The 27,703-nt window shown below is 40.4% G+C and overlaps 1 protein-coding gene across 5 annotated transcripts in view; it reads left to right on the top strand.

Moving 5' to 3' along the window:
- Positions 1-27,703, top strand: part of dnmt3ab (DNA (cytosine-5-)-methyltransferase 3 alpha b) — a 55,250-nt gene that overhangs the window by 2,776 nt on the left and 24,771 nt on the right. For 3 of the 5 annotated variants that reach the window (XM_049596805.1, XM_049596804.1, XM_049596807.1), the window contains exons 3-6: positions 3,526-3,633; positions 12,410-12,755; positions 21,150-21,196; positions 23,543-23,683. In XM_049596805.1, the coding sequence (XP_049452762.1) occupies positions 3,526-3,633; positions 12,410-12,755; positions 21,150-21,196; positions 23,543-23,683 (642 nt within the window). Of the gene's footprint in view, positions 1-3,525; positions 3,634-12,409; positions 12,756-21,149; positions 21,197-23,542; positions 23,684-26,049; positions 26,183-27,703 lie in introns of those variants that run through there. The other 2 variants (XM_049596806.1, XM_049596809.1) reach the window with 2 other exon arrangements.

Below are 27,703 nucleotides of genomic sequence, written 5' to 3'. Positions count from 1 at the left end.
CTATGCAAATTCTGCCGCCCTGTAAGGAAAAAACCGAGGCACCAGGCTCTCTATTAGTAATCACACAATGAACCGGCACCATCTGCAAAACACATCCTCTCACAGAAGCATTGATATCTACATTTAAAATAACCTCTTAAAGGCTCAGCAGTAACCTCTGTATTTCCATCCACAAATTCACTGGTGAATATTCTATGACGATTTTTCCAGCAATATTTATCAATTATAACCCCGTGCCCATTAATCACAGCATCAGTTACTCTGGTTGCATCTATCTCTTTATGCAAATCAGTTTATCACCCTGTGACACTAATGGTTGATGGATTTATTCCATCTTAGCAGCAAACACTCTCAGGACGTAACATGGCCTGACCTTTGAAATCCCTGCCTGTGTTTATGAACATCCTCCATCTTTTAAATTATTTAAGAAGCAAAGTCTATAACAGCCTGTGTGAGCTTCAGGCCAGATTTTTAAGAATGTTTTTATGACATTTTTGTTTTCATTGCATAGTTTACAGAGTAAAAAAACAAACAGAGAGATGGCGATGAGATGTCACAAAGGTCTCTGGCTGCTGTTAGAAAGTTTACTATGACTCATCAGATTGTGTGACCTAATCAGGAATTTTGGCTGTACTATTGCCATGTCAAAAGCTGTATTTTCACTGCTGTTACCGAAAATGGTGACTCTGTGGTTAGTTATGTTATTAACTGTGTCGTGCACATACAATTGCCAAACCCACATTAACTGGTAAGAGACCAAAATACTGTTGCAGTTAGACAAAAACAAAACTTCTTGCATATTACATCACACACTTTCTGTCCTCTGTCCTACACTCTTAGAAATAAAGGTTCAAAAACACTCTTCCTGAAGGGCAGAGGTTCTACCCAGAGCCATCTGCTTCTGAAGAAGTTCTTTGTAGCACCCTTAAAAAGAAGAAAGGTTCTGGATTGAACCCCCAGATACCCCCTTTTTGACCTTTTGTAGGTTCCTGCACCTAATTTTAAACCATTCAGAGAACGGACCAAAATCAATTGGTTTGTCATGCACATTGGAAAGAGAGGATGGAGAAGGCAACAATGCAGAGATCGAGAAATGATCAGGAATAGAGTGTGTAGTGGGTTCATACATAATTAGTCCATGCTTGTTTTTTGGTTCCAAGAATCCTTAAATAGATCTGGACTTAGAGCCAGAGCTAAATTAGTGGAAAATGAGAGGGATTCTGGGCGGAACTATAACACCAGGCTTCTCTGTATAACCTCTCATGTACCCCTTTTCTACCAACATGGTTCCGTTCCAGTTCCTGAACCTAATTTTGAACAGTTAAGAGCATTTAGATTAAGAACAAATTGGTTCAGAACCTGAAAAGTTGGTTCTCAGATGGGACCAAAAAATAGCAGGTTTTCCTTGACCAACAGTGCGAACCATGACAACATCAGTGGGCGTGTCATATTCTACATGTTGGAAAGAGGATGGAGAAGGCAACAATGGAGAAGTCAAGTGAGAAATCACGAGGAAAGACAGATTGTGCAGTGGTCTCATTAATAGGTGGTCCATGCTTGTTTTTTGGTTAAAAACAAATATCTAATTATGGAACAAAAGTTTGCAGGTAATCAGTGTAATCAGTGATTTTGCTTCTACTGTTTATTTCCATTGTGCATTGTGTAACACCCACTGTTTATGACACATCCTTACTTTCAACAGTTCTGATCAAAACTGGTGGAAACTTAGGCTGGTTCACTAGATAGCACCAAGGTTCCAAGAATCCTGAATGTTACTGGTTCAAGAACCAGAGCTAATTTGGTGGAAAAGGGGTAATGGGGATGCTGAGTGGAACCTTTTACAGAAAGTTCTAAGTATAACCCTTTATGCTTGGTTCTAGATAGAAACCCCTTAAAGGGTTCCTGGTAGAACTTTTTTTTAAGGTTCCACCAGATCACACATTTTTGGAGAAATTTACAGACTTTTCATCTATGCTGGCTTAACATATGAGGTTCAAAATTCATTCTTGACTTTGGAAACAGCAGAAACAAAAAATTCCATCTCAAGCCCTTTTTAGTAGCTTTTGATCATATCACATGATCTCCATGAGCAGATGGAGTTTGCCAGAGGGTTTAGATAAAAAATGGACAAGACAACTCCCCAAAGTGCTCAGAAAAAAGGACCATAATTATTATTTTAAATAAAATGTTTATTTGTTAAAAATTTTAGAACGAGACAATGCACAAAAATAATGATCAACATAACACAAGCAAAAAAAATACACTACAGTAAAAGAAAAATTAAGCTGAACAGAAAACTTGACTAAAAGGAGTACAATTCCATGACATCTGGGCAAACTCCATCTGCCGATGAAGATTGTGTGATAAGATTAAAAGCTCTAGAGTAGCTACTGAATGGACCTTGTGACCTAAATTTGGGGTTTGAAGATTTGATGCTAGACTGAAATATAGTATTTATACATTTTTATGTAAGATGCAAAACAAATTCAAACTTAAAGGGATGGATAGACACGTCTAAGATACACCACTGAGTGCTCTGCAGCCTGCAGCACAGTGATTTTGTATCATGTTAAAATGCAGTGTCCTACACTCAAATGTCCCTTGTCTCCCCTACTTTTCTTCTCTAATTCAGTCACTGAGCTTTGTTGCTGTATTTAACACCATCCATTATACAAAGACAAAGTCATCTTACAGTAATCTTCTGTCATGTTATCCCACGCCACAGTGCCTAAGATTAAAATAAAAGTACTTAACAACAAGTCAGCAGAGGGACGTGGTTGCAGGATGCCTTACAGCGCAGAGAGCCTATTTATCTTTGAGGGAATCTCACATTCAATACTGAAGGAATTTAATAAGGACCCAGCCCTCCACCCCCCCACCGCAGCTGTCAGGAATGGCCTTGCAATCTCATTTGCATTCAGACCTGGTGCTGGTGGTCCTATTCAGTCAATATTGAAACTCAAAGCATCTACATTAGGATCATCTTTTCTCCCATCAACCCCAGGGGTACTTGGTGGTGGCGGACATGGGGCTTTGTTCACAGGGGTAGACAGTTTTATTAATCAAAGGGAAATTGCAGCAGGGGAAGGTGGGGGCCGGTCGACGTCTTTGTAACGGTGTCAAGAGGGGATTGTCTGTGTAAGGTCAGCGCTGCGTCCGTGGAGCTTTCACTTCAGCCTAGTTCAAAGGAACGTGCCATTCAATTTCTATCTGTCTCATTGTCCACTCAGCCAAAGACACTCGAGGACCCGCTGCAGTCCCCCTCCACCCCAAATGTTCAAATGTTTCAGTGTGATGCAGTTTTCTGTGTGCCCTGCAGATCTAGTATTGCTCCTGCTGCATCTTTGGCTGAGGTGAAACTTGCCTTACTGTAAGCACGAACACAGTGTTTCATAACCTGGAAAGATGCTCATGTGCATCCAGGCCTGAAGTTTCAATCTGACACTGCCATAGATAAGGCCACTGTTACTCCAATTATTACAGGATATAAAGTTCAAATCATGATGTGTTGTTTTTTGTTGACAGGGTGAAAACACAATACTGGACATGGACCTGATGACAGAGGAGAAGCCGGCTAAAAGTAGTGCCTCTTGTAAAGTTGGCAAGCCTGGAAGAAAGCGCAAGCAGTTTTCAGTGAGTGCTGATCTGACATGTCAGACACTTTACAACTACATCCATCCATTAATCCATGCATACTTGTTTTACAGTGATCATTTTTCCAATATATTGGCTAAAAATAGCTCAGAGTCAAAATGAGATATCAGCTAGTTGCATATTTTATTCATTCATTTAGTTTGTTCAGTAGTGCTTTTTGTGAAATAATATCAAAGTTGTTATTGGAAGAGTGTGTCACTGCCCTCTAAGGAACTTCCAACCCCTTCCAACTTTCTTTAGGGGGGGTCTTAGTGAGAGTTTTAGTGTCCCATGCTGGCTGGGGTATGCTCCATTAAAAAAAATAGTTCACACATTTCATTCATGTCAAATAAAAGGCGAAAAAAATCCAGTCACATCAGAGGGCAGCTGTTCCAAATGTCCACACTCGTTCACACTTGTGGGGTGAAAACCCTGCGGTCATGGAGAACAGGCGAGACACGATTAATCTTTTAAATATGGGGATAAATGCACACATTTTCAGACAACCCGTTCTGGGAGGCATTTCTTGTGTGGGGGATGACTCAGATGCTGTTTGACCATCTGATAAGCTGTGGTTTGAGCGCAACTGGGCTCTTACTATCCTTCAAATGAAAAGCTTCTCCAATTATTGAGCTGCGTTATAACAAGACAGCAGTCACTCAGTTCTACTTTAGTTGTGAGGTCGTGATCCCAACCGCACACAAAAAAGTTATAGTCCTCTAGATTCTTGTACGCTTTCATTTGGCTAGCTGTGAGGTCTGGAGGATGAGGTAATTTGTAATAATGATCCTGCGGCATCGGGCAAAACAGTTAAGTACTGGGGAAAAAAATAGCTTTTCTTTGTTTTGTATGGAATTTTCTAACAATACCTCCTGCGTTCAGGTTCATTCAGCCCTCTTATGTAGTCACTTTCCTCTTTTTCCAAATCATGCAGTAGATGGATTTGTCAATTCCTGCCCTACATCTGAATTTCTTGCGTTGCAATAGGTATATGATTGCAAACAGGCGATTGCAGGGGCCGCGTTTGTAACTTCTGGAAAATGACAATTGGACATTCATGCCCACTTCATGCAGTGATAGGCCAGGTGTGTGGAGGTGAGTCAGTAAGGAGGCTCTGTCAAGCTCTCTTCTTTCATTCCTCTTCATAACGAGTGCAATACCATGAATGCCTTTGAGGGGAGGCTGCCCACAAGTGTACAAAATGAACTCGATTGGATCGATGATTGTGTTTCCCCCTCTTTATAAAAGCAGACTTTTCACCAGCACCATCAAGTGCTTTTGTGTATAGCACTTCTGTTAACAAGTCTGTTTGTTAGTTTGTTTGAAGCATACCCTGGTCTCAAGTGTCACATGATGGTATAAATGCTAATTCAGAGACTTTAAATAGTATGAGAGAAACAAAAAAATTATTGAATGTCCGCACAAGATAACATCCATAAACAACCTCTGTGTAAAAATTAAGGTGTTGTTTTAGCCTTCAGAAACACCACATGTACTAATTTGTACTCATGCATAAACATCACACAGCCTCCACTGTGTTTCACTTCACCATTTGTAATCTGTTTGTGAAGTCTTTTGCAGTTTAAAGCCCTGATTTAATAATGACTCTTGGGCCAACATGTATCTGAGTTGTTTTTTTCCCTGAGATGTGATCATTTGCATAAACCTAGTAATTAATTCTTACAGTGTGATTCAACAAAACCAAAAACGGGATATTTACAGGTGATGTATGTACAGAGGGATATGCCAGGTTGAGTCAGTGACTACGTTTGTATGCACACTAATATTCCACTATTATTCAAAATATGACAGTATTATGAATTTGATAGAAGTCATGTAGACAGCATACTCATTCCAAATGTAGCGTTTTCCAGTGAAGACCTTTGGGATATGCTGGTATTATTCAAGTTTTTGGAGCATTTTTTTGGACATGTGTACAGCGCGTTGGGAATATTTATCTCAATTAGGGTTTTCACCACAGTTTGAGACACACAAGCCTCTTGCCTGTTCATGGTTGGCTCTGTGCATTATCATTGATGCACTGTACACAGACCTACTCGCAAACAGTTTGCAGGACTGAGGTATAGATGCATGCCTAAAAGAAAAGCCCACATGCCTGGTTGGAAGTAGAAATACACCACACCAATATCATTATGACAGGGCTCAACAATAAGGGTTGCCCGATTGCCCAGGGCAAGTAAAACTCAAGGTTGGGCATGTAAACTAACAACTCACTTGCCCGATCGGGCAAGTTGCTAAAAATAGTAAAAGTTAATAACTAACTGATAAAATAAATGTATTTTAAAACGTGCTCCTTCGGCTCTGATGCAGCGGTCTCTTTGCCTGAAGTGACATGCACACATAACAATGTCCTGCCCACAGCCCCCATTGATATTATTTTGCGCGACGGACGCTTCATATAATCACCTAACAATATACTATTTATGGTGTTATGTCATCGTGTCATTTCTGTCTCTACATGGTCACGCATTAACAATTCTCCTCTGCTCTCTGTATCACGCACGGCGGAGTTCCGCCACACACACACAGGTGAGCACGCTAGAGCGGCTTGGGCTGCATTTTCCTGACCAAACCTGACCCCGAGCCCGGTGCAGTTTGTCAGCTGACAAAGTTATTGTTATGGACAGGTGTAGCCTAAATAACCATCAGCAGACTGCTGTTACGCACAGACGAGCAGCGTAGCATGGCACTCATGCTGAGCTTGTGTTGCGTTCAGGCATTGTCACGTAAATAACAACTTCCAACACTTAAATAGGTCATAGCACAAAACAGCAGCATGTCAAGTGAGTTTTTACTTTATTATATTCAATACAATTGTATGTTCCTAAATCTTGAGACACCTCATATGTAAGCTAGACAGACGTTTCACCTGCTCATTACTGTGCACACATGTACTGTATGTACTTAGTCCTAAAGAGCCCTTCTGGTGCCAGCAGATACATATAAACATCCCAGCAGGCTGTGCTTTGCAAGCATACAAAAAAGTTTCACACATGTGAAAATTATTTTTCATGCGTGTGCTTCACCTCCGCTGCTACAACTCCATCCTAGGGGAAACACTGCTGTGTGCATTTTGTGCAACAGGTGGATGTGGTAGTCTACTGGTAGAGTAGAAAGAGAGCTAAGTAGCGTTGAAGTACAGTAGAGCAGGGCAGAGAGATGGAAGCAAAATATATCTCTCCCCAGTTCAGCTGTTAATACAGCTGAACTGGGGAGAGGGGTGAAAAATAAATAGAGGTGCGCATGGCTCAAGTAGGGTGCAAAATTATAGACGGAGCATGATTGACAAATTTTTCACTTGAAGCCCTGACACTGTCATATTTGTGTAGGAATTAAGCTACAATACATGACATATGTTGTTTTAATTAATAAATACAGTGTGAATAAAGATTACATAACATAAAAATAACTGCAGTCTTTGTTATTTGATAGCTGCTTAAATTAAACAATTTTTATAAGGCAAGTAAAAACTGACTTCAGGCAAGTAGATCTCTGACCAACTTGCCCGACCGGGCAAGTGGAAAAAAAAAACCTTAGCGTTGAACCCTGTATGATATCTTGGATATCAACAAGTTTTTGTGCAAATATTGTAACACAGACCTTTTCAAGAAGGTGGTTGAAGGGGGATGTTCCTGGCGACTAATTGCCCTGTCGACTAAACAAAAATTTTAATTAAGACTAGTCGACTAGCCCAAAAAAGTTCTCAGCATGCTGTACTCAGGCTCAACATATTCCATTAACTTCCTGAAGCCTTTACCTTCAACAGAGTTAAGTGGAAGCATATCTTGGGAGGTCATTGTCATGATGAGGTGCGTTATCTTTTCAGACCAGGCGGTATCACAGCATCTCTGGGTGGTCTGTGTGTGGCTAGCACTGCTAGCAGCAGCAGCAGCTGCGTTCCGTGCAGGTTAAAATCCAAATGCTTGAGATGAATGTGATTGCATGTTGCTCCAATTGAGTGATTATATGCCAGTTTTTTCTGACACAGCCTACATGCTACTTTGTTTTCATTTTCTAGATCAAAGTACTGCCAAATCTGCGCTGGTTTTGTGAGCGGACATTTCTCTAATTTCCCACCGTGCTGTTTTAAAACTCCATTCTACTCAAGCATTATTGGGGGAGGGGGGTTGCTCTCTGATGGCTCTGTAGCACCCACTAGTGGCAAGCGACTGCATGACAGTTAAGCATCCTTATACATGAATAAAACACTAATTGGTTTAACCGACTAATATTTCTTTTGCTGCCTAGCGAGGGGGTGGACGTTTAATTGTTTAGACGACTAATCGCACTCATCCCTAGTAGGAATTAAAGAGGGAGAATGTGTTCACACAGTTGAAACTTAGGTAGTAGGAAACCTTGAAAATATTTTAATGTACGGAAGCAAAATGGCACAAGAGCTCTAGCCATTCCATTTTTCTGTATTTTGACGTAATAAACAACATGTTAGGGCACCGACCCGTCAAACAGCTGAGAGTGGCATCAGCATGTAAACAGGAATATTAATTTTCATTAGCAATGTAAAAGGCTTAGTAGGAATATTGTCTTTTCAGAATAAGGGCAAAAACTTAATATTTTGTGCATGTAAACATAGTAATTGTGTATTTAAAGCAGCTGAGTATTACTACCACTAGTAAATAAAGACAAGCCTAATACTCAACATCAGGGCGTCCTAGCAAGTGTTTTCACAGCTGTGGGGGACTGACCACATGTGCCAGACGCTCCAGCCACATAGGTGTTTCATTGTTGTTATTCTTCTCTGAATGAGTCAAAATGTATTTGCACACGTAATATGCTAGGCCATGTTTTCAGTTTGAATCCTGAGGATTCTCTTGACATGACAGAGTTTTCAATTGAAGTTGGTGAATAGCTGTCAAAGCATTGTGCCTTTTCTCATAAAGTATCTGAACATCAAGGACAAGGTCAAATTAAGGTCCTCATAGAAAACATTAAATGAGTGCTTGAAAAATGCGAACAACAGCATTTGTTCATTCACCTCTCATCACTGGCTTTTCTATAATTTATTTTATATGCTAACTGACCTGCTTTTATCTTTCATGGTTAAAGACTAAGATTTAGTGTCTTTAGTCAGTCTGAAGGAGGCTAATGAATGGTCAGCTGGTTATATATTAAAGCACTGAATCTGCACTAAATTCATAAAGTAATATTTACACCAAATTTCCTCCCATGGGATCAATAAAGCATTGCCTTAAAGTCTGTGGGAGTGAAACTTAATGTTTAATTTAAGACTGGTTGCATGCATCAAGGCCAAGTTGTTTCATCAGGGAGATTGATTGAGAACTTACTGATCAATAAATAAATATATGTAGATAAAATATATTTGAAGGCAGTGGTATGAATGAAGAAGTTTGTTTTTAGATGCATCTGTTTCTCCCCTTGCACTGATTAAACCTCTAAAAAGGCATCTCTGTTCATTAAAACTACAGTTTAAACTACTAGGTTTTACAAGAAAAAAATGCTTCATGCCTTAAAATGTCTCATATGTAACTCTGCACCTTTGCTTTTTTTAATATGTGCAGATCTAGGAATATGCAAGCTAGACTTTATCTTTCCCCACAACTCAGCCATTGGCTTGAAGCTAGAGTGTATCTTAGATTCTGCTCATCGCTCTCTACAACATTAGAATCATAATGATAAGAGAAATCATGAGCCTTCAGCTTGACTACGTTATCAAATAGCTAAAAATATGTAGCTTATGTTCGATAAACCTTGTTGCCGATTGCCAGCTCTGACAAGTTTAAGGGAAAGTGAAACTTAGATTTCACATTACTGATATGTAGTTGCACCTGGCTGCTCCTGATACCCCTCGTTTCACAAGTTGACAGGATTGGTTCTTTCAGTTTGTGATGTATGAAACTCAGCTATGGTTACGACTGCTTATTTTACTCATGGTATGTCATATAAAAAAACACCATAGGCACATGCTACCAAGGTTATAAATTTGATTTTAACTGAAGGGGGTCTTTAATATGATGTCATTTTTGGCATTTGTTGTATTTTTTTTTTAAAATCATTTCAGCTTTAATTAAAGTAGAACTAAATACTTTTAGCAAAATTCATATGATAAGAATATATATTTCATCATATACTATAGCAACCTGCAAGCAGTCTTACAAATACAGGGCGCAACAATAAGGTTTGCCTAATTGCCTGGGGCTAATAAATCTAGCTACTCATTTGCCCAATCAAGGAGGGAGCTGATGATCTAGGTAGCTAAGGAGTAAGCCATCTCGCTTCTTTCTTATCTGAGTTGAGAATTGCACATGCGCAGTACCGATCAGGCACTTACGAGAATATGGCAGTGAATAAAGATGAAGTTTATGACTTGAAAAGTAAGCGAGCATTTGATTATCCTGTAAACAGAGTTGGGTGGTTTTTAGAGGGTGAGGGCAAAACTCCAACTATGCATTGCACAATTTGACGAAGGTTTGAGAGCAAGGCGATTAAATGGGGTTGGGGTTCATGACATGTAACTTTAGGCTTAATTGTTAATGTGATAACTGCTTATGAATCAAACAATTTGTATATGGGCAGGTAAAAATTGACTTCCGGCCAACTTTGAACCCTGAAATACACATTTAAATTTGCTCTTTCTGGTCTCGCTTTTCTAGTTGCTAACTTTGTCTACCTGCTGTTTAGAGCTAAGCAGGTAGGGTACAGTGGGTTTATCGGAGCTTGATTGCAAAATACAGCTTAGTGATGCTGCTGGAAATGACACAGATAAGAGCGAAAAGGTTGTCACTGAAATATACTTAAGTGGTTCGTGGCGCTGAGGAGAACTGCGGGATGATAATTATCTGATAGTTTGTCAATACAAGTGATGCCTTTCACATTATACACTATCATTTAATCCACTGTTAATATGAAGACATGGATTAGTGTAGCTTTAACAGCTTGTTTAACATCTGTAGTAAACATAAGTGTAGGTTGCAATGCAGCAGCAGTAAATTGGATTAGGTAGCCAGTGTTTTATTTTGACCTCTGTCTGCCTGTCTGAGCTGTCTGATTTACTGACTGTGACCTTTGACCTCTGGCAGGGGCCTCATGTAGTTCACTGAGTCACTAATCTGTTGCGTAATTCTTTCAGCGACAGTTGTGTGTACTGTTTTTGTCTGTGTGTGTGTGTGCGATTGTGAGCATATTGCCTGAGTTTGTGCGCGTGTTACTTTTTGTTTGTGTCTGTTGGCCTAAACTCTCTCTCTCACACACCACGCATGCCTCTTTTTCCAGTTATGAATTGAGTGAGAATATTAATAATGCCTGAGCTGTGGATGTGTTGTTTTCATTCATCGTGTCAAACAGATTTACTGGAGCGCCGCTGTTTGAATGAGTGCAACTGTTCAACATTTACAGTTAATTTGTTCTCAGTTACTACAGTGATGAAGTCATTTAGAGTTTTGCGGCCTGTAGAGAATGCTTGAAAGACCAACTTTGGCTTGATGTAGCTTTGTTTTACAATACAGTATGGCTTTCACTGAAGTTTATTTTGCATTTCTGTTCTGCATAATTTGCACTGCATTCATTACACAGACATTTTTTATGACTCTGGGTCACATTTAGGTAGTTCCACTTTTTTTCTTATTCAATCTGCAAGAATGAGATTACATTTGACCCTTAAACTTCAAGCACAGGATCTTGTGTTTGTTAAATATTGTCTGCTTAAAGACAGATGCCTCTTGAGGCGCTGCTGTCGCCTGCCTTAAATGCAAACTGCTGTACCTACATCTACAGGAGGAGATGAAAGCGTCAGTGCTGCTCTCATCAGTGTTGACAGTCTGATCTCACAAGACATGCTCCACTTTCTGCTCCCAGTAACCCAGTAATGAGATTGTCTGAGAAAGTATGTTTTTTTTATGACTATTTTTAGGCAGGAGCACAGACACTATCACATTTCTTCAAACTTGTGTAGTTGAAACAAATCTTTTCAAGGTCTTCCAAGACAGTCTGTGCTTTTTTAAGAAGCAAATGTCTTCCACTGCAACTCAAACCACAGCTTTAGATAGGTCCACTCTCTTTGAATGCACTCCACTGCATAGAATGAAATAGTTTAACTGGGCGTTCCAAACTGGACGGAGTGAAAAACTTCTTTGTTGTCAAACAGCCAACATTCTTGACATATTTCCCTGCTGCTGTAATCGCGAATGCACAACTACAGGACGCGCAGCAGTGTACCTGATGAACTTGAATGTAATCCCTTCCTCACTTGCGAGTTAATAGCTGTACAACAGATTTACTGGCACAGCTTTGAAGTTTACAACTCCAGTTTAACAGAGCTGAATGGGAAATGCCATAATTTACTGGCTAATAAGTGTAGAAGTTGAGCGTGTTTGATTCTGCCCAGATAGAGCTGAGTGGGCTCAGGGGATGAAATTAAGCTTATCTAATATGAACTGGATGAATGCTTTATTTCACATTTTCTGTTAAACAGCCCATTTAGCCAACAGAGGCTGAAGAGTGCTTATCCTCAGTCTGATAGTGCCAGCTGTTTTATTGTTACTCGCTGTGATGACCTTTTCTCAAGCATGCTGGATGATTTGTAATATTTCCTGAAAAGTTTCATTTATTGCACAGCCAGCTACAATATATTCAGTGATATGCTATAACTGCTGACAGGCCTGACGCTGTTGTGCACCTTCAGATCATCAAACTGTAACATACTGCTACAGCAATAACAAACTCTGAAGCTGATAGATTGCCAGGATGTTAACATTTCAACCTCCTCTTCCCCTGCCTGCAGGTCGAGAGCTGCGGCTCTCTCAAAGGCAGCGTGGGCAACAGCTACACTGGGCTGAGTAGGCCGTCCATGGCACAGGTCCACAATGGAGACATGGGCGGGCACAGAGACAGGACATCCGATGCCTGCTTCCCCAAACAGGAGAAGAGGGAAGTGGAGAACGGGTTCCCCAGAGACCCTTCCTCTTGCCGGGCAGAGGACAGCTCCCAGGGTCAGAGTCTGAGTCCGTCCCCGGAGAACGGATTCCTGCCCAGCCGGGCAGACCAGAACGCGGAGAAAGACAAGGACGACAGCCTGACACCACCGCGAAAGAAAAGAGGGAGGCGGAAACTGGAGCGCCCAACGAAATGTGAGTTTATTGGCTTCGGCTTGTTTGAGCTCAGCTATCTTTTGATCTATCAGTCTCTGTGGATCCAGCAGGAAAAGTCGTGTGCTTGTGACGAGTACAAGATGTTGAGTAATGAACTGTAAATGGATGTCAGAGTGTGTGGGTCTGTGCAGCTCAAACACAGTGAGCATGGCACCGTCACTGCCAGAATTAGTAACACTGAAGCTAAGAGTGTTGCATTCATGCTGCTGCAGGGAACGTAAGGCACTAGGAAATATTAGGGCTGTAAATCAGTTATAACACTACAGCATTATTATACTGTAGATATCAATCTTATACATATTATATTGAATGTTGCATGCAATATTTCACTTCTGTTGAATGTCTCAGTGTGGCTTACCAAATGCTTTCAGTATGCACAACCAGTTGACATTTGAATGTGCAGCGTGCATCATGTGACCAAATTAGATTTATGAAGGACAAACAGGCAACTGTTAGGGCTGCAACTATCGACTACTGTCACTGTCACTTAGTCAGTTATTTTCTTGATTAGTCAGTTAGTTATTTGGTCAATAAAATGTCAAAAAAAAATGGTGAAAGATATCAAGCAGTGTTTCCCAAAGTCCAAGAGACTTCTTCAGGTGTCTTGTTTTGTCCACAACCCAAAGATACATTACTTTTTCTAATGCAAAAAAAAAAAAAGTTTTTCCTAAATAAAATTCAAACTTGAAATATTTATGAAATAAAAATTAATTAAATTTTTTTTGTGAATAACTATCTTAAATGCCAACCTTACACATTTTCTTCTAGTAATAATTAATTTTAAATTGAGTTTTGTTCCTGGAGAACTGACTGAGCACCAGTCACAGTGCAGCAGTGGATAACCCCAGCATATAAAGATGATATAAATCAGGGGGGCATTGTTGGGAGAGAGTGATGCTGACAGGTAGTTTTTAGTCCAAGATGGAGATTAACAATATCACTTAGCCACCCCTCCACTCGCTGCTTGTTAGTCCTATCTCTCTCTCAGCCACGTGTCTCTCTCGCTCCTCTCTCGACTGCAGAGACACCGGCTATGACCTTGATGAGGAGTGCAGTAAATAAAGCCATGGGAGGAGCGACTCGTCTCCTGGCAACGAGCCTCTGTTGGGAGCTGGCAGGTCTCTGTTGTGGCCGCCTCCCCGTCGGGGGCCCTGCCAGGTGGATGGCGTCGTGCCCAGAACTCTTTACAAACTGAGTCTGCACTCTGTATTCACCTGATCTGTGCATCTAGGATCTGTTACTTCACTCTGAAGCAGAGATCTGGGATAACCCTGGTATATTTTTGGTGTAAAAGGCTAAAACTGGTTTTACAAACCAGGTCTGCACCTCTGCTCTCTAATTTGCTGCTCAGCTTTAGTATGAGCCAGTGGTGAACACAGAGGGCATGACAAAACTCAGAATTTCACACTTTGATGATTTGTGACAAATGTTTGCTTTGTAACTACCATCAGAGCTCTCTACCAACAAGCTAAACAGTTAAAAGCGTCAACACTCATGTTGTACTGTGCTTTGTTTAAGTGAGGATGTAGAATTAACGAGGCAGTAACTACATAATGTTTTTAGGGGACTGATCATAAAAAGCTGATAAAGGGATAGTCCATCAATTTAACACACGAGGATCATTGCAGTATTAGCCAGCCTGTGAAGACATTTCTAAAGGCTTTGGTTTTATCAAGTCAGAGAAAATAACCCATATGACATCATCAAGGTTTACCAAGCATGAGACGGTCTGATGCAAAGATGTAATTGAGTTGTAGGAATAAGAATTTTTTTTAAGTCAGTAAAATCTTGCCCTATTTTTCTTCAAATATGACCATATTTTTTTTAAAAAAACGTTTTTTTGGTTGTTTTTTTTGAGTCCCCTAACTTTTGAAACTGCAACATAAAATCTTTGGTAAGATACACTTAAATAGTATTAGGGACTGGAATGTAGTGTTGTCACGATACCAAAATCTTTGTTTCGGTACCAATACCAATATGAATTTCAATACTTTTCGATACTCTTCGGTATTTTTCCTAAGGAAAGTCCTTTTGGATACAAACCTTTAGAACAATCAATAGTAGGGGTGTCATGGTACCAAAAAAATCATGGTTCGGTAAGTACCTCGGTACAGATGCCACGGTTTGTTAACTCAAATGTTCCACCAAGTTTGTGTTGTCTCGTGTTGTCTCCCTTTGCGAGGCAGACTTTCTCTTGTTTTTTTTCACGTGCGACAGCTGCAAATGTTGATACAGGTGTTGTCATACACACCACTTGCGCAATCTGTGCTCCAATAGGAACAAGAAAGGCGTTTGTGTGCATAATTGAGTAAAATAAATTAACTAAATTAATGAATTGAATCAGTTTCAAAGTACCGGTATTTTCCGAATACAGTATAGTACCGTTTGGAATACTCTAGTACCGCGGTACTATTTTAGTACCGGTATACCATGCAACACTACTGGAATGTTAATATATATAGAAATTGCATTGGGTTTTTTTAATCACAAAGGAGCTTCAACATGATTATAAAAGATGTCCTATCAACATCTTAAAAGGTAACCATGTAAAAAGAAGTCCCAGAAAATGACATTAGATCATCTGCACTATCGTCCATATTTCACCACTCTCAATAAGCTTTGTGTAGTGGAAACATGTTGGGAACTACCTATGTGTCAGCCTGGTATATACAACTAAAACCAACTCGCTACATAGTTAGCTCAACTGGCCTCTAGCTAAAGCCTGATTTATGCTAGGGCGCTAGACACTTTTGATAAGTGTTGCTTGATAGAATTTTAAGAGCCGCGCAGTGTTTTCAATCTATGCTTTAGCAAAGATGTCAGCCATCTCCATGGTAACAAAACGCTATCCTCCAGCCAGCCTATAAAGTTAAATTATATCATCCCAATCGGTATATATATCCTTCTGACAGCTGTTTTGTTTTGTATCTATATTTGTGCTACTTTGACTCATTTCTCTTTTTGATAATGGATGAATTTGACAAAATCAGTAAGTTCGTAGAAGAGGAAGAGATTTTAAACTTACTCCTACTGGGAAGTCAAAGGTAGCACGAGAAAAAGAGGTGGTCAGTGCTCGCCCTTGACTAAACAAGGGGGCAAGATGGTGAAGATGGTTTGACAAATGCCGGTAATGAAGGAGGAGATGCATTTTTGGTGTTTTCAGATGTCTGCCAACCATTTTGATAATCTGGTCAACCAGATTCAGCCCTATGATGCTCATGCCAGGACACACAAAACTGCAGTACATGTGTCAGAGAAGCTTGCCATGACGCAATGTCACTACCCAATCATCACGTGACAAAATATGATGCTGTCCACAACATAACATTTTTCAGGTGCATGCCATGAAAGTAAAGTGTTAAAGTTTCTGTCAAACATTGGTCATATCCGCTACTCATTTTCTGACACAAAAATTGTTGAGCGAGCTACCATAAATCAGGCTTAAGACTCCCACATCAGCCTCGGGGAACTGTTTAGCGTCTTGTGAGATGCAGTGGGCTTTCCACCAACTCCAACATAAACCCATTTGCGTCATTATTAGATGCTCAGAGCAATGACGTAGTTTAAAAAATGTGACAGTCTGCTCAGTGTTGGCAGGCCTAATAAACACCAGATTTTGTTCCAGACGAGCAGTGTTCAAGACCAACAAACAACAACATAGGTTATGGTGGGTTTTTTTAGCAACACACCGCTGCCTTTCTGGCTGTGTTTGTGCCACTCCTAACTGCCGACTGTCTTACTGCTGCATCTGTGCCACTCAAAGCCTATCTTTTCCTAACCATCAGCAAAAAGATGTGTTACCATCAACCCTTGTCAACCCATTCTTACTACCAACCTCTAATGCCTCAAGATACTGTACAACGCAAAAGGCTGCCCCCTGAGTCATTTCAGTAACATTCAGGGCTTCTGCCCAAGCTGCAAAATATGATGAGCAGGGATAAGGTCACATTGCCAGCATATAAACCAATTCGAGCTCATGCTACTAGCAGAAGGAAAAAAAAAAAGCAAGAAAAAAAACAAACAAACAAACAAAAAAAAACCCCTTCTAACACTCACAGATACTATCACACACATCACTATCACAGGGAGATGAATGACTGACAGGCTGATCACACGCTTACTGACACTCTAGAAACTGCAGTAACAGCACCTACAATAAACAGTCCTTTTATCCTTGTTTCTCTAACAGAACTGACCTGACATCTACCATCTAACATCTAGCTAACATTTCTATGCAGAGTTAAACATTAACATGACACCCAGTTAATAACAATATTCTCTTTTAAATTGTCTGAACTTTTGTGAACACGTAGAAAGTGTTCTTTAGATTTTTAACAGAAGCAACAAACAGCAGACCGCTTTGATCAACAGAAAGAGGAACTGAGCCGTCAGCGTGAGCACTTTTAGCCACAAAACCAAAGAAGAGACTAGAGTAGAGGTCTGTGTGAGGTCTGCAGCTCCCTCAAGACCTGTAGCAGATGTTGGTGACATGTTTTCTCTTTCAAGGCTACGAGCATCGGCAGTCATGTTGCAATGTGTGAACATAGTGCCGGATGGATTGTTCGTTGTTTGCAAGCCGAACACACACGAATTTAGCATCAGTTTGGGAGTAGTGTTTGATGCCTATGAGTCATTGAAACAACATTTACAGGATTTCATTCAATCAGGACAACACTAAAAGATACACTGACTGTGAGGCAGAAAGTATGAAGTGGGCATGTGCAGTCTTTAAAACAAACTTTTACATCATCAACAAGTAATGTCAAGAATTTAACCGATGAGAGCAAGAATCACTACACACTGTTGCACCTGCATGATGTCTTGATTTACCTTATCTGCACTTTATAGCAACAATATGCACATGCCGGGAGATACTAATCCCATTACTAAACAACTATGAATAGAGGGAAGGTTGGTATATTCATCTAAGAGAGGCAAGTCCTTGGTGGGGGGCAGTGTGGTGGATCGATAGTCCCCTAAACAGGGTTTCTGTTATCCATCTGGAGGGCACAGGAAGGATTTGAGCTCCGGCTGGAGTGGAACTGAGCTCTAGCAATACGAGAGCTGGAACCCGCTCAAACTGGCAAGGTATACTCTCTGTGGGCAACATTAGCCAGCTCCCCTCACAAACCCAATGACCTTGGCAGTCCGCACTGCCTCACCGATTTGTTATATAGTCACTTATTCCCGATGAGGACGGGGAGACCAGGAGAGAGAAGAGAGGGATGGAAAAAAAGAGCCGGGGGTGGGGGGTGGGGGTGGGGGGGGGCTCAGCTACACATGGAACCAACTTGAAGAGGCTGCTAAGAGAGCGGACTATTGTTTGGACAGGTCTGTAGGGTACTTCACTGACAGGCCGGTGTTGGCTGTGCAGAAAACATGCCATCAAAAGTTGTCCTTAACCTCTCAGGGCTCAAGTGTTATGATAGTGTTTGGGCTTCAACTCAGCAGATAGTCATGTTTACTCAGACTGTGCCACCATGCTAATTTAAGGCACAGCTGCTTGAATGATGTGTATATACTCCACTGGTGTCACATCACCAAGCCCGGGCACTTTTAGAAACACTTGCTTACATTGAAATTAAACATTGTGAAAGTAATACCAGAGGTGTCGGTATGAGCTTCTGTGATGAAGCTGATTTTGGCTTCCTTATCTATTTTTCTGCTGCTGCCGCGGCTGAAAAACTTTTCATGAATCATGAATCTTAGTGTTTCAGTTGGGTGGTATCCATGCTCCCTGGCTCACCCCTCACTGCTCTGCTAAACACAGGAAAACAATGCTGTTACAGAATGAATAACATGCTCTTGTTGTTATGGACCTCCACATCTTAAATCATGGCCAAGTTAATGGGAAATCCCAACTGGAGCTTTTATTGTGTTCAACACATTTTTTATTAGACTGCGGTTTCAGTGCACGTTTCACCAAATATTTTCTGTGCTATTTCTGACAATCTTTACCCCGCTGCACCTCTCGCTTCTGGTTTTTGCAACTTCCTCTGTATATATGGGCATTTTCTTTCCTGTGGAAAATATTTGTCTTTCGAAGAGAGTGTTGATAGTATTCAAGAGTTCTGAATCCTTACAATACATCAGTGTTGGAAGAAGTATTTAGATCCTTTACTGAAAGCTGTGGTTGGTGAGCTTTATAAAATAACTTTTTGTCACATTTGCTAAAACTGTCTCTAATGGCATTTGCAAGAATTCACTGCACATGAACCAAAACAACCAAACCAAAGCTTATGGAAAGTTGTTGATGCATGTTTTTAGTACAGCAACGTAAAAACTACTGGAATATCATTATTATTAAGACATGTATGGAGCTCTTCAGCACTGTAACAGGTCACAGTGAAGATAATTCTAACTACTAAAAGTACAGAAGTCGCAGAAAAATGGCAGAACCAATGTAAAATACAAGTATTTGGAAAAAAATGGACATGATTTCCATCAACAGATGGAGTTTGCACGGTTCTCCTGGATGTATTACTACTCATCCATGTTGGAATTTCTTTTTAAATCTCATAAAACTACAGTTTGTAACCTTCATGAAAATAAAGTTTTGTCATATGTATTGAAACTGTCACTATGTCCACAAAGGAAAACATGAGACAATAGTCTGTAAAAAAAATAATCATGGTCCCCATTCCCCTACTGTCTCTAATTGCATTTGCCAGAATCTACTGCTGTGCACCAAAAACAACCAACCAGAACCAAGGAGTCTCTTACATCATTGTCAATCATGTCAATCACGGCTTGTGAACTGTGGTTAAACTGTCAAACTAGGCAGCGCTGATCAAACATTAATCAAGATTCTGTTACTGTATTGCCTGTTTCTCGCCTCGAATGTTAGCATTAACATATTTTAGTGTACTGTTTGGCTGTAAATTGAGAAAGCTGATGACACGGCCAGCATGTTGAAAACAGTCGAGTCAAAACTGAGCATGACCTAAAGGCTGGAGCAAACTTTCTCAGTTTGCGAGCAGTGATAGACATGACTGACAGCTGTGGTCGAGACTCCTTGGCTCTGCTTGGTTGTTTTCATTCATGTACGGTACAAGCAATTTGAGAGGTCAGAGGAATATCATGTTTTTCAGTTTATCTGTCTGATGTACTGCTGTGTGGACTACAGGGACAGTTTCAGCAAATATGACAAAGTTATTTTTATAAAAGTCACAGCTTTTAAGTGATCAGAATAAATGATAATAATACTAAATTTGAATATCTACATTTACACAACTCCTATGCAAACCAAATCTGCTGATGAAGATTATGGAATATGACTGTAAGCTCCAGAATAGCTACTAAATGGACCTTAAAGTGAGATTAGCTTTTCAGCAAATTTGGTATACTCTACCTCCATTTTGTGTTTTAATTAGGAGACAAATACCAGCTCTACATCTATCTATCGTCCCGCTCAACATGACTCAACTATAGCAAGAAGAGATAAGATAAAGCTTTGCATATCCGGAGGGAAATTGCTGTGCAGCAGTTGCAATACAAAGAGGGAAGGCTGCAATAAAAAAAAAAAGTCTAAGAAGGCAATAAGAATAAGGTGCAAATAAGCAGCAAATCCAAAATACATACAATTCCAAAATCAGGTTAACAGTATGAATCATGAAAACGGTTAGCGATAGCAGATTAATGGTAGAGTTTGGTTTAGATGGGGCTGCATATAGATAAGTATGTATGGTATCAGATCTGACATATAGGTAGTCTTAGAGTACACAATTAATACACAAGGTTCATGATTATGACCATAATATTACACTGAATGTCCCATTATTGCACATTAGAGACTCATGTCTTGATCCTGTTGAAACTTCAGAGATTGGCAGGGAGATTATATATGGCCCCAGAGTCACAGTCAAGTGAAGCAGTATGCTGTTGCCTTTACGGCTCCGTGTCAGCAGCGTGGGAGGAGCCATGCTAATAGCAACCAGCTGTGTGTCTCATGAAGAGGGGGATATAAGGTCAGAAGTGTGACTTTTGCCAAAGTAAACCTGGCACGTCTCCACACTCATCATAACCTGGGCAGCCACTCCAAACCCTCTGGGTTGCATCAAACCTTCACATGGCACCTGAGTGCACAAGCTCCTGTGATCAGACAATTTGAAACTCTGAGCACGCTTCAGGAGTTTCCCCGAGCCAGTATCTCACTGCAGTTTTATTAATTTGACTTTAATTTGATCAAACACGTAGTTAATGGGATGATGTGGATGGGGAGCTTAACAGTTTAGGTTAATAAATGTGTCTTGGTTTATTAATGAAAGTGAGGCCGCTACAGTTTAACACAGATATGAAGATAACCGCTTTGGTCAATTTCCACTCTCCTACGAATGATTCAGGCCATCCATTGTGTTGCTGTCTTCTCTCTAGATGTGGAGCACAAGGAGGAGGACGGGCCTGATGCTGTCAAGACCGAGGTAAGATTTCTATTCTGCTCAGTCTTTTTTTCTCTCTCTGGCTGGTGTAACTCTCGAGGTGTCTTTCACACTTGCCAGAGCTGTAGCTTCCTTTTTAGAGGTGAATTACCTTTCCTGTCACAAACTGTGAATCCTCTGCTTGCCAGCATGATAGATGGTCACGGTGCAACTTGAGCAGAAGCAAAAGTGCTTTTCTTGATTTGATTAAGGACAGCTTTTGTAACAGAAATACTAAATGCAACTGGATTCTCCACCTCACTCCATCATACTTGTATGTTAAACACCAATCTAGTGTTGTTATGGCAATTTATGTCTTTTCTTTTATGACTTATTTTTGATTGTAGGATAGATTGTATACTTGATGGTGGGTGGTTTAAGTGTTGTTTTGCATGCCTATAGCTGGGCAGGAATCGTTGGACATTTTGGTAAATATTCTCATTTGTGTTTTTGTTGAGTGTTAGATGAGAGGATTATAGGTAAATACAAAGCTACAAAGCAGTTAGCTTAGCTTAGCATATAGACTGGAAACAGGGGAAAATGGCTAGCCTTGCTGTGTCCAAAGAGTTGGGTACATAAGCCCCCTTAAAGGATCAGTTTCACATTTTTGGAAATACGCTTTGCTTTCATGCTGCGAGTTACAGGGAAACAACTAGCATGGTTTTGTCAACAATAACAAAATTCACTTACCAGCAAGGGACTCCCTAAAACCACAGGGTTTCACCCAGATGGGCATGGTTTGGCAGGTTGTAGCAGCGCACGCTTCGGCGAGTTCAGTAATCATCTCAGCATGTGCGCTGAGTGCACATTAGTACTTTATGAGATGTTTGTTTACTACATTGATATCAGAGTAAAGACCCCCCCCATCTGAGTAGATTTTTATTGTTGGACATAATTTAGTCAATTTAAATGATACATTTTAGCCCTATTTATCGTACATATCTTCCACTATAATGTTACGATTGTCAGTTTGATAAACTATCAGCAGTCAGGTAATTAATTTGAAAACTGCAAGGAAATCTAGTTACAGTTGCAGCCGTGCCAGCAGTACAAGGAGCGAAAATCTAAGTGTATCTTTGTAAATCGACGATCACAGTTTTTGTTTTTAAATCATCTCTGTTTAAAGTTACAGTCAAGCATGAGGTCTTCTATAGGTTTCATCTTGAAGTGAAAGCAAAGATTAGGTTAATAAATAACTATTAGGTTTAGGTTGGGTATTAAGTTAACGTTGTACTAGCTTATCTAACAAGTAATGAGACGACCCATTGCGAGCCGACTAGAATGTTTTACTAGCTTATCCAACAAGTAACGAGACAACCCAATGCTAGCTAAAGAGAACGTTTTACTAGCTTATCTAACAAGTAACGAGATGACCCAGTGTGAGCTGAGGAGAACACTGGTACACAACACTGTGTGACGCAAAATGTGAGGTGAGACCCTGTGTTTTAGAGCGTCTTCCGACAGCACTAATTCTAAATCTCAATAATGTTGCTGGTTTAATCTGTTAAAAGTAAAAGGAGAGCACAGGAGGATTTGAGCTTTGGCTAAAGTGGAAGTGACAACAATTGTGCGTGACCTGTACACTTCGGTTTTGTTATGAATGAAACACACAAGATATAACATGTTAATTAGTGAGCTTTAGAGCTGCTGGTAGGCTGATTTTGTTACCTTTGGACAGATCAAGGCTGGCTGTTTCCCACTGTTTCCTGTCTTTATGCTAATCAGCTGCTGAGTAGTATCAGTCTTCTCACTCTAAGAAATCGAATGAGTGCATTTCTCAAATAAATATTCCTTTAAGCTTCTTTCTTTATATTGTCAAACTTTATTCTCCCACAATGAGCTTGCACCAAAAGTAAACTGTATCTGCACCATTGCTAGACTAGAAGTTTTGCTTAGTTGCCTATCTTCAAGGTCCAGAAAAACAGAGTAGCTCTCTTGCCTTTGGACTTGTGAAAGAAATGGTACCTAATGGTGTATAGATTTGAAGTATCAAATACACTTGGGAGCTTGTCGTATCACTTGGTGCTGGTGACCTTGAGACTGTTGCCAGGTAGTTGTGATCAGACACTGTGGCATCACTTCTAGCTGCCTGACCAATCACAAGCTGATGGCGCCGTACGGCACACCAACATGTGAGTCATCATCTTTTTAGAAATTAGACCACTCCATCGCCTCAACCGCAAATTACTCGCTTGTTAACTAGAGTCTGTCTCACAGGCTCCGGTGACAGATTGGATACACAGATTTACTACAAATCTGGATGCTTCCCTATGAGAGAAAAAGAAGATCGAAAAACAAGTAGCTAACTTTTTTTTTATTTTTTTTATTTTTTTGTAACACCTCAAACAGGGAGGTCGAGGCAGAAGGGGAGTTGGTTGGGAGATCAGCCTTCGTCAGAGGCCCATGCCCAGAATAACCTTCCAGGCTGGTGACCCTTATTACATTAGCAAGCGGACCAGAGAGGAGTGGCTGGCCAAGTGGAAGATGGAGGTGAGTACCCCAGCTCTGTCCAAGCCACCGCAGATTACAGGGTCAGGCATGGACTAAAGCTGCCAGGGCCAAAGATAGGGCTTGCGGTTCATTCACAGCCAAGTGTATTTGATGGGTCATATGATATCTCATGAAGGTACCATTTATTTCAGTGGATTTCCAGGGCCTTTGGCTCGGTTAGCTCCTGCATTTCCTGACTTTGTTCTTGTCTATTGTATTAGCAAAGAAAAATGCCTTTACATGATTCATGCTTCCTGACTGAAAGTGCTGCTGTATGTTTAGATTTGCATCATTCCTTTTCCCACACTTTGATTAGGACTACTTTGACTGATTGAAATAGTTCCAATTAAACTTTCAACATGATTGTAGAGAAATATTAAAAAAGTTCATTTTCAACCTGGAAACAGCAGTTGGCAAAGCAATAAATGTAGTAGCTAGTAGACCTTTTTTAAGACTGTTTACTAAACTACTGTTTCCAAAGCCAAGAACAACTTTTGCATCTCTTCTTTTAACAAGGTTCCTACAGCTTAAGGCAAGTTAGAGACTTCAAAAGACTTCTTAAGAATTTTTAATGCCATTTAGAATGAAACTTGAGACCAGTTGTACAATAACTGAAAAAAAAGAGCCAATATCAATTACTTAGGGGTAGGGACAGTTTTGCTAAATGTTTAAAAACATGAAACATAAACATAAAACATGACTATTTTCATTAATACCTGGAATTTCTTGGCAGGTTTTTGGGTAATTTTTTGGTAATTTTGTGTTTTTCCCTCTGTGTGTGGGATTCCAATGCCCATTGATTCCCATTACGCCAAGTTTGAGAAACTTTCTGCATAAAATACACCAAGCCTCATATGCATTGCCTTGTACAGTTTTTAGCCATGCTGCGGATTCTTGGTTAAATGGCCAGTTTTCGTTGAATGTGTACTTCTTCTTTACATCCGGGGAACAGTGACAGCTAGCTAGCTGACCGTGTATCCTCTGAACATTCTGGCCAGAAATAAAATCTTGTGTTGTTGGTTATATTATACTGATCTGGGTGACATTAATGCGATGCATTTGGTAATGTAGTTTTTAAAAAGTAGATTTTGCTTTTACCAGTCCATATAATCCTACTTCCTGTGTCTTAGCATTTTTAAGACTTTTGAAAGACTGATAAAAGAATTTTAATATCATTTAAGACCTTATTTTTAGATGAATGAATAGTGTCTTTAAAGACTTTTTAAAGATCAGTGGGAACACTTTTTGAAACAACATGGACGACAGGTCCTCAAAATGTTTAGAAAAAATAATATTTCAACATTAAGATCATGTGATTCGATTAAAAGCTACTACGTTACTGACCTTGGAGTTTGCTTTGTCAACAAACTGTACTTCTAGTAGTCAATAAAATGTTTTACTGCATTCAGAAGGATCACATTACTTCTCAGCAATTATGGTACCTCATCCAAGCTCTGATTTCCTTTCAAACCATTAATAGAAGCTTCTAATGCAGCATGATGTTCAATGTGTAAATATGTAGTTCCCCACGTTGCTCATTACTTAGTCATGTTGAATACGACTCCTGGTAGTAATGTGATGTAGTGCAACTTCATCTGTTACATAATGAGGAGTCTCCGTAGTATCAACATGGGGTCTTCCATTACTCCTGCCTCCCCGCCCCCCTCTGCTCTCCTCTGGAGAGGGCTCGGAGAGCAGCCATAAAAATGTCTCCAGGGAGGAAATATTGCCAAATTAGCAGGACATGCCGGGGTCCCACTAGTGAAATGTCGTAAAATACGAGGCAAGTAGGCAGTTCACGTTCACCAAACAGAGATGGATTTTCTTAAACAAGTAGCTCTACAGGGCTGAGATTTAAGGGGATTTGCAAGATGCAAATTCTAAGTATGTCTGTTTTTCCCCTTTTTCCATCCGGTGTAATGCAAGCTTTGATCTAATTTGCACAAAGACTGATTTGTTTTGGCATCAAAGCCCTTTCCTGCCTTCCTTAGGAGTAATATGATGCACAGCCTTTAGTTTTTAGTTCTGCTCTTAACACGGAGCCTTTTGCTGTTGCATGCTTCTGCAGCAGGGAGGACATGGTGGCTGAAAGGGTTACTGCCGTCTTGCACTTTCTCCAGAATTTCTCTTTTTTTTCATGTGCCTTGTGTTACAGTGGACTTCTCCGTCTCTCCCTCTCCGTTTCCCTCCCCCATTCTTCTCCTGACCCCTCCCCCAGCTATGGAAATGAACTCTGTGCTATGGATATGAGGGTGAAGATGAGGTTTGCAGCAAATTTCCAGCCCTGCTTGCAAGACAGCCTCTTGGCTCGCTGCCAACATTTTGCAAGTCCTCTCTAGCCAACCAGAATTCCTGTCGGCAATCACCTGACCCTGAATTCCCAGACAAAGAAATGTTCATGCTTTCTTTTTTTAAGCGATCTCTTCTACCCTGAGAGTGGGGGTGAAAAAAACTCAAGCCCCACACTGGATTATGAGGGTTGCGCGCTGGTGTGTATGGGTATGTGCACTGCATTGTTTGTTTGATAACATGGAGGGATAGTGTGCATGTCTGATTAGCCTGCTTACAGCGAGGGGAATATGCTGACTTCAGGTATTTCCACGAGAGTTGTCGTGGACCATCTGCTCTGCACAGCTTAAAGGGAAACCGTCTCTTTAAAAAAGGAAGAGTGAGCAGGCTTTAGCCGTGTTTGGGAAAAACTTGCTTGCGTGAAAAAAGTTTTTCCCGTGGGGCGAATATGTGCTGAAACTATTTCCTGTTACATAGCAGCGCCTTGAAATGTCAGAGTAGCATTATTTTTTTTTTCGGTCAGATATTCTTACCTTAAGAATGTTGCAGTTTTGTGTGAGCCACTGTGATTACACCTTACATAACATTTAACTGGGAAAAAGGTGAAGTTGTTGTGTGGGCCTCAAATCTCTTTCCTTCCTGTCATTGTGTACTTTGTTCTATTTGACTCAGGTCATATATTTACCATAAGGAGAGTTATTTGATTACTTGAAAAGATTTTAAAGGGCTGTGGAGGAAGCTGAGCAGCCTCATCAGGGAGCTTTTTTAACAACTCCACTTGTGGATTCATAGGGAATTCTGTTTATGTATTCATGGCTGACTCTGTAATATTCCTAATTATCTCTTAAAAGGACGCAATACAATGAGAACCAGATGGCCTATTTGGGTGTGACCCCCCAAGGCCACTCATGAAATACACAGCCTTTGTAGGGATCTGTGCTAAAATCAGGCTAATGAATGCAGTGGCCACATCTCTGCACAACAGAACCTGCCACTTGTGCATTTTAAGACAGTATTTTCACTTTAAAAGCAGACATGTTTTTTTTTCAAGGTTTAGGATCAGAGTCTGCATCTTGCGTTAACTACACCTGTCGTGTCTTAAGGAAGTTTTTATTATTTGTCCGCAGCCCTGCTCAGCAGATAAGCTTAGGTCTTTGCACTGAAGACATATGTCACTGTATAATCCATCAAACAATTACACAAAACAGTCCCTGCTGTGTCTCTCCTGCCTGTTGCACATGAGAGACTACTGCATTCAAAGGTCAAACCCTTTTGTGTTGCTCCAAAGGCTTGCTGTCACATTGTGTGAGGAAGTAATGCTCAGTGACAGTTTATTTCATCTAACTTTTACCTTTAATCAGAGTTTGCTGAATGCTTATTTGTTTTGATTCGATGGCACTTGAACTGCTTCTGCAACATCTTTTTTTCCTCTAATGTCTTTGATTTCTTGGATGCTTGTTGGCCTCATCCCTGTATTACATGAGTTTTCAGGGCTTCTGCATGATGATGTTTCATCTCAACAACTGCACTTTTGACTCTCTGATACTTCAACATTTTCCTCATAATGTTAACAGCCTTGTAACAGGCAGTTGTTATCTTATAAATAACTGAAGCTACACAGTAAACGTGACCTTTTTGCTAACAAGTACAGCCCCGATTGGATACTAAAGTATCATCTGCACACCCCAGAGACCAATATCTCTTCTCTTTTTTCTGCCTCCCAGTGCACTC

This window comes from Epinephelus fuscoguttatus, linkage group LG14 (genome assembly GCF_011397635.1).
Source record: "Epinephelus fuscoguttatus linkage group LG14, E.fuscoguttatus.final_Chr_v1".
Classification (NCBI taxonomy): Eukaryota; Metazoa; Chordata; class Actinopteri; order Perciformes; family Serranidae; genus Epinephelus; species Epinephelus fuscoguttatus.
This window is presented reverse-complemented; position numbering and strand designations above follow the sequence as displayed.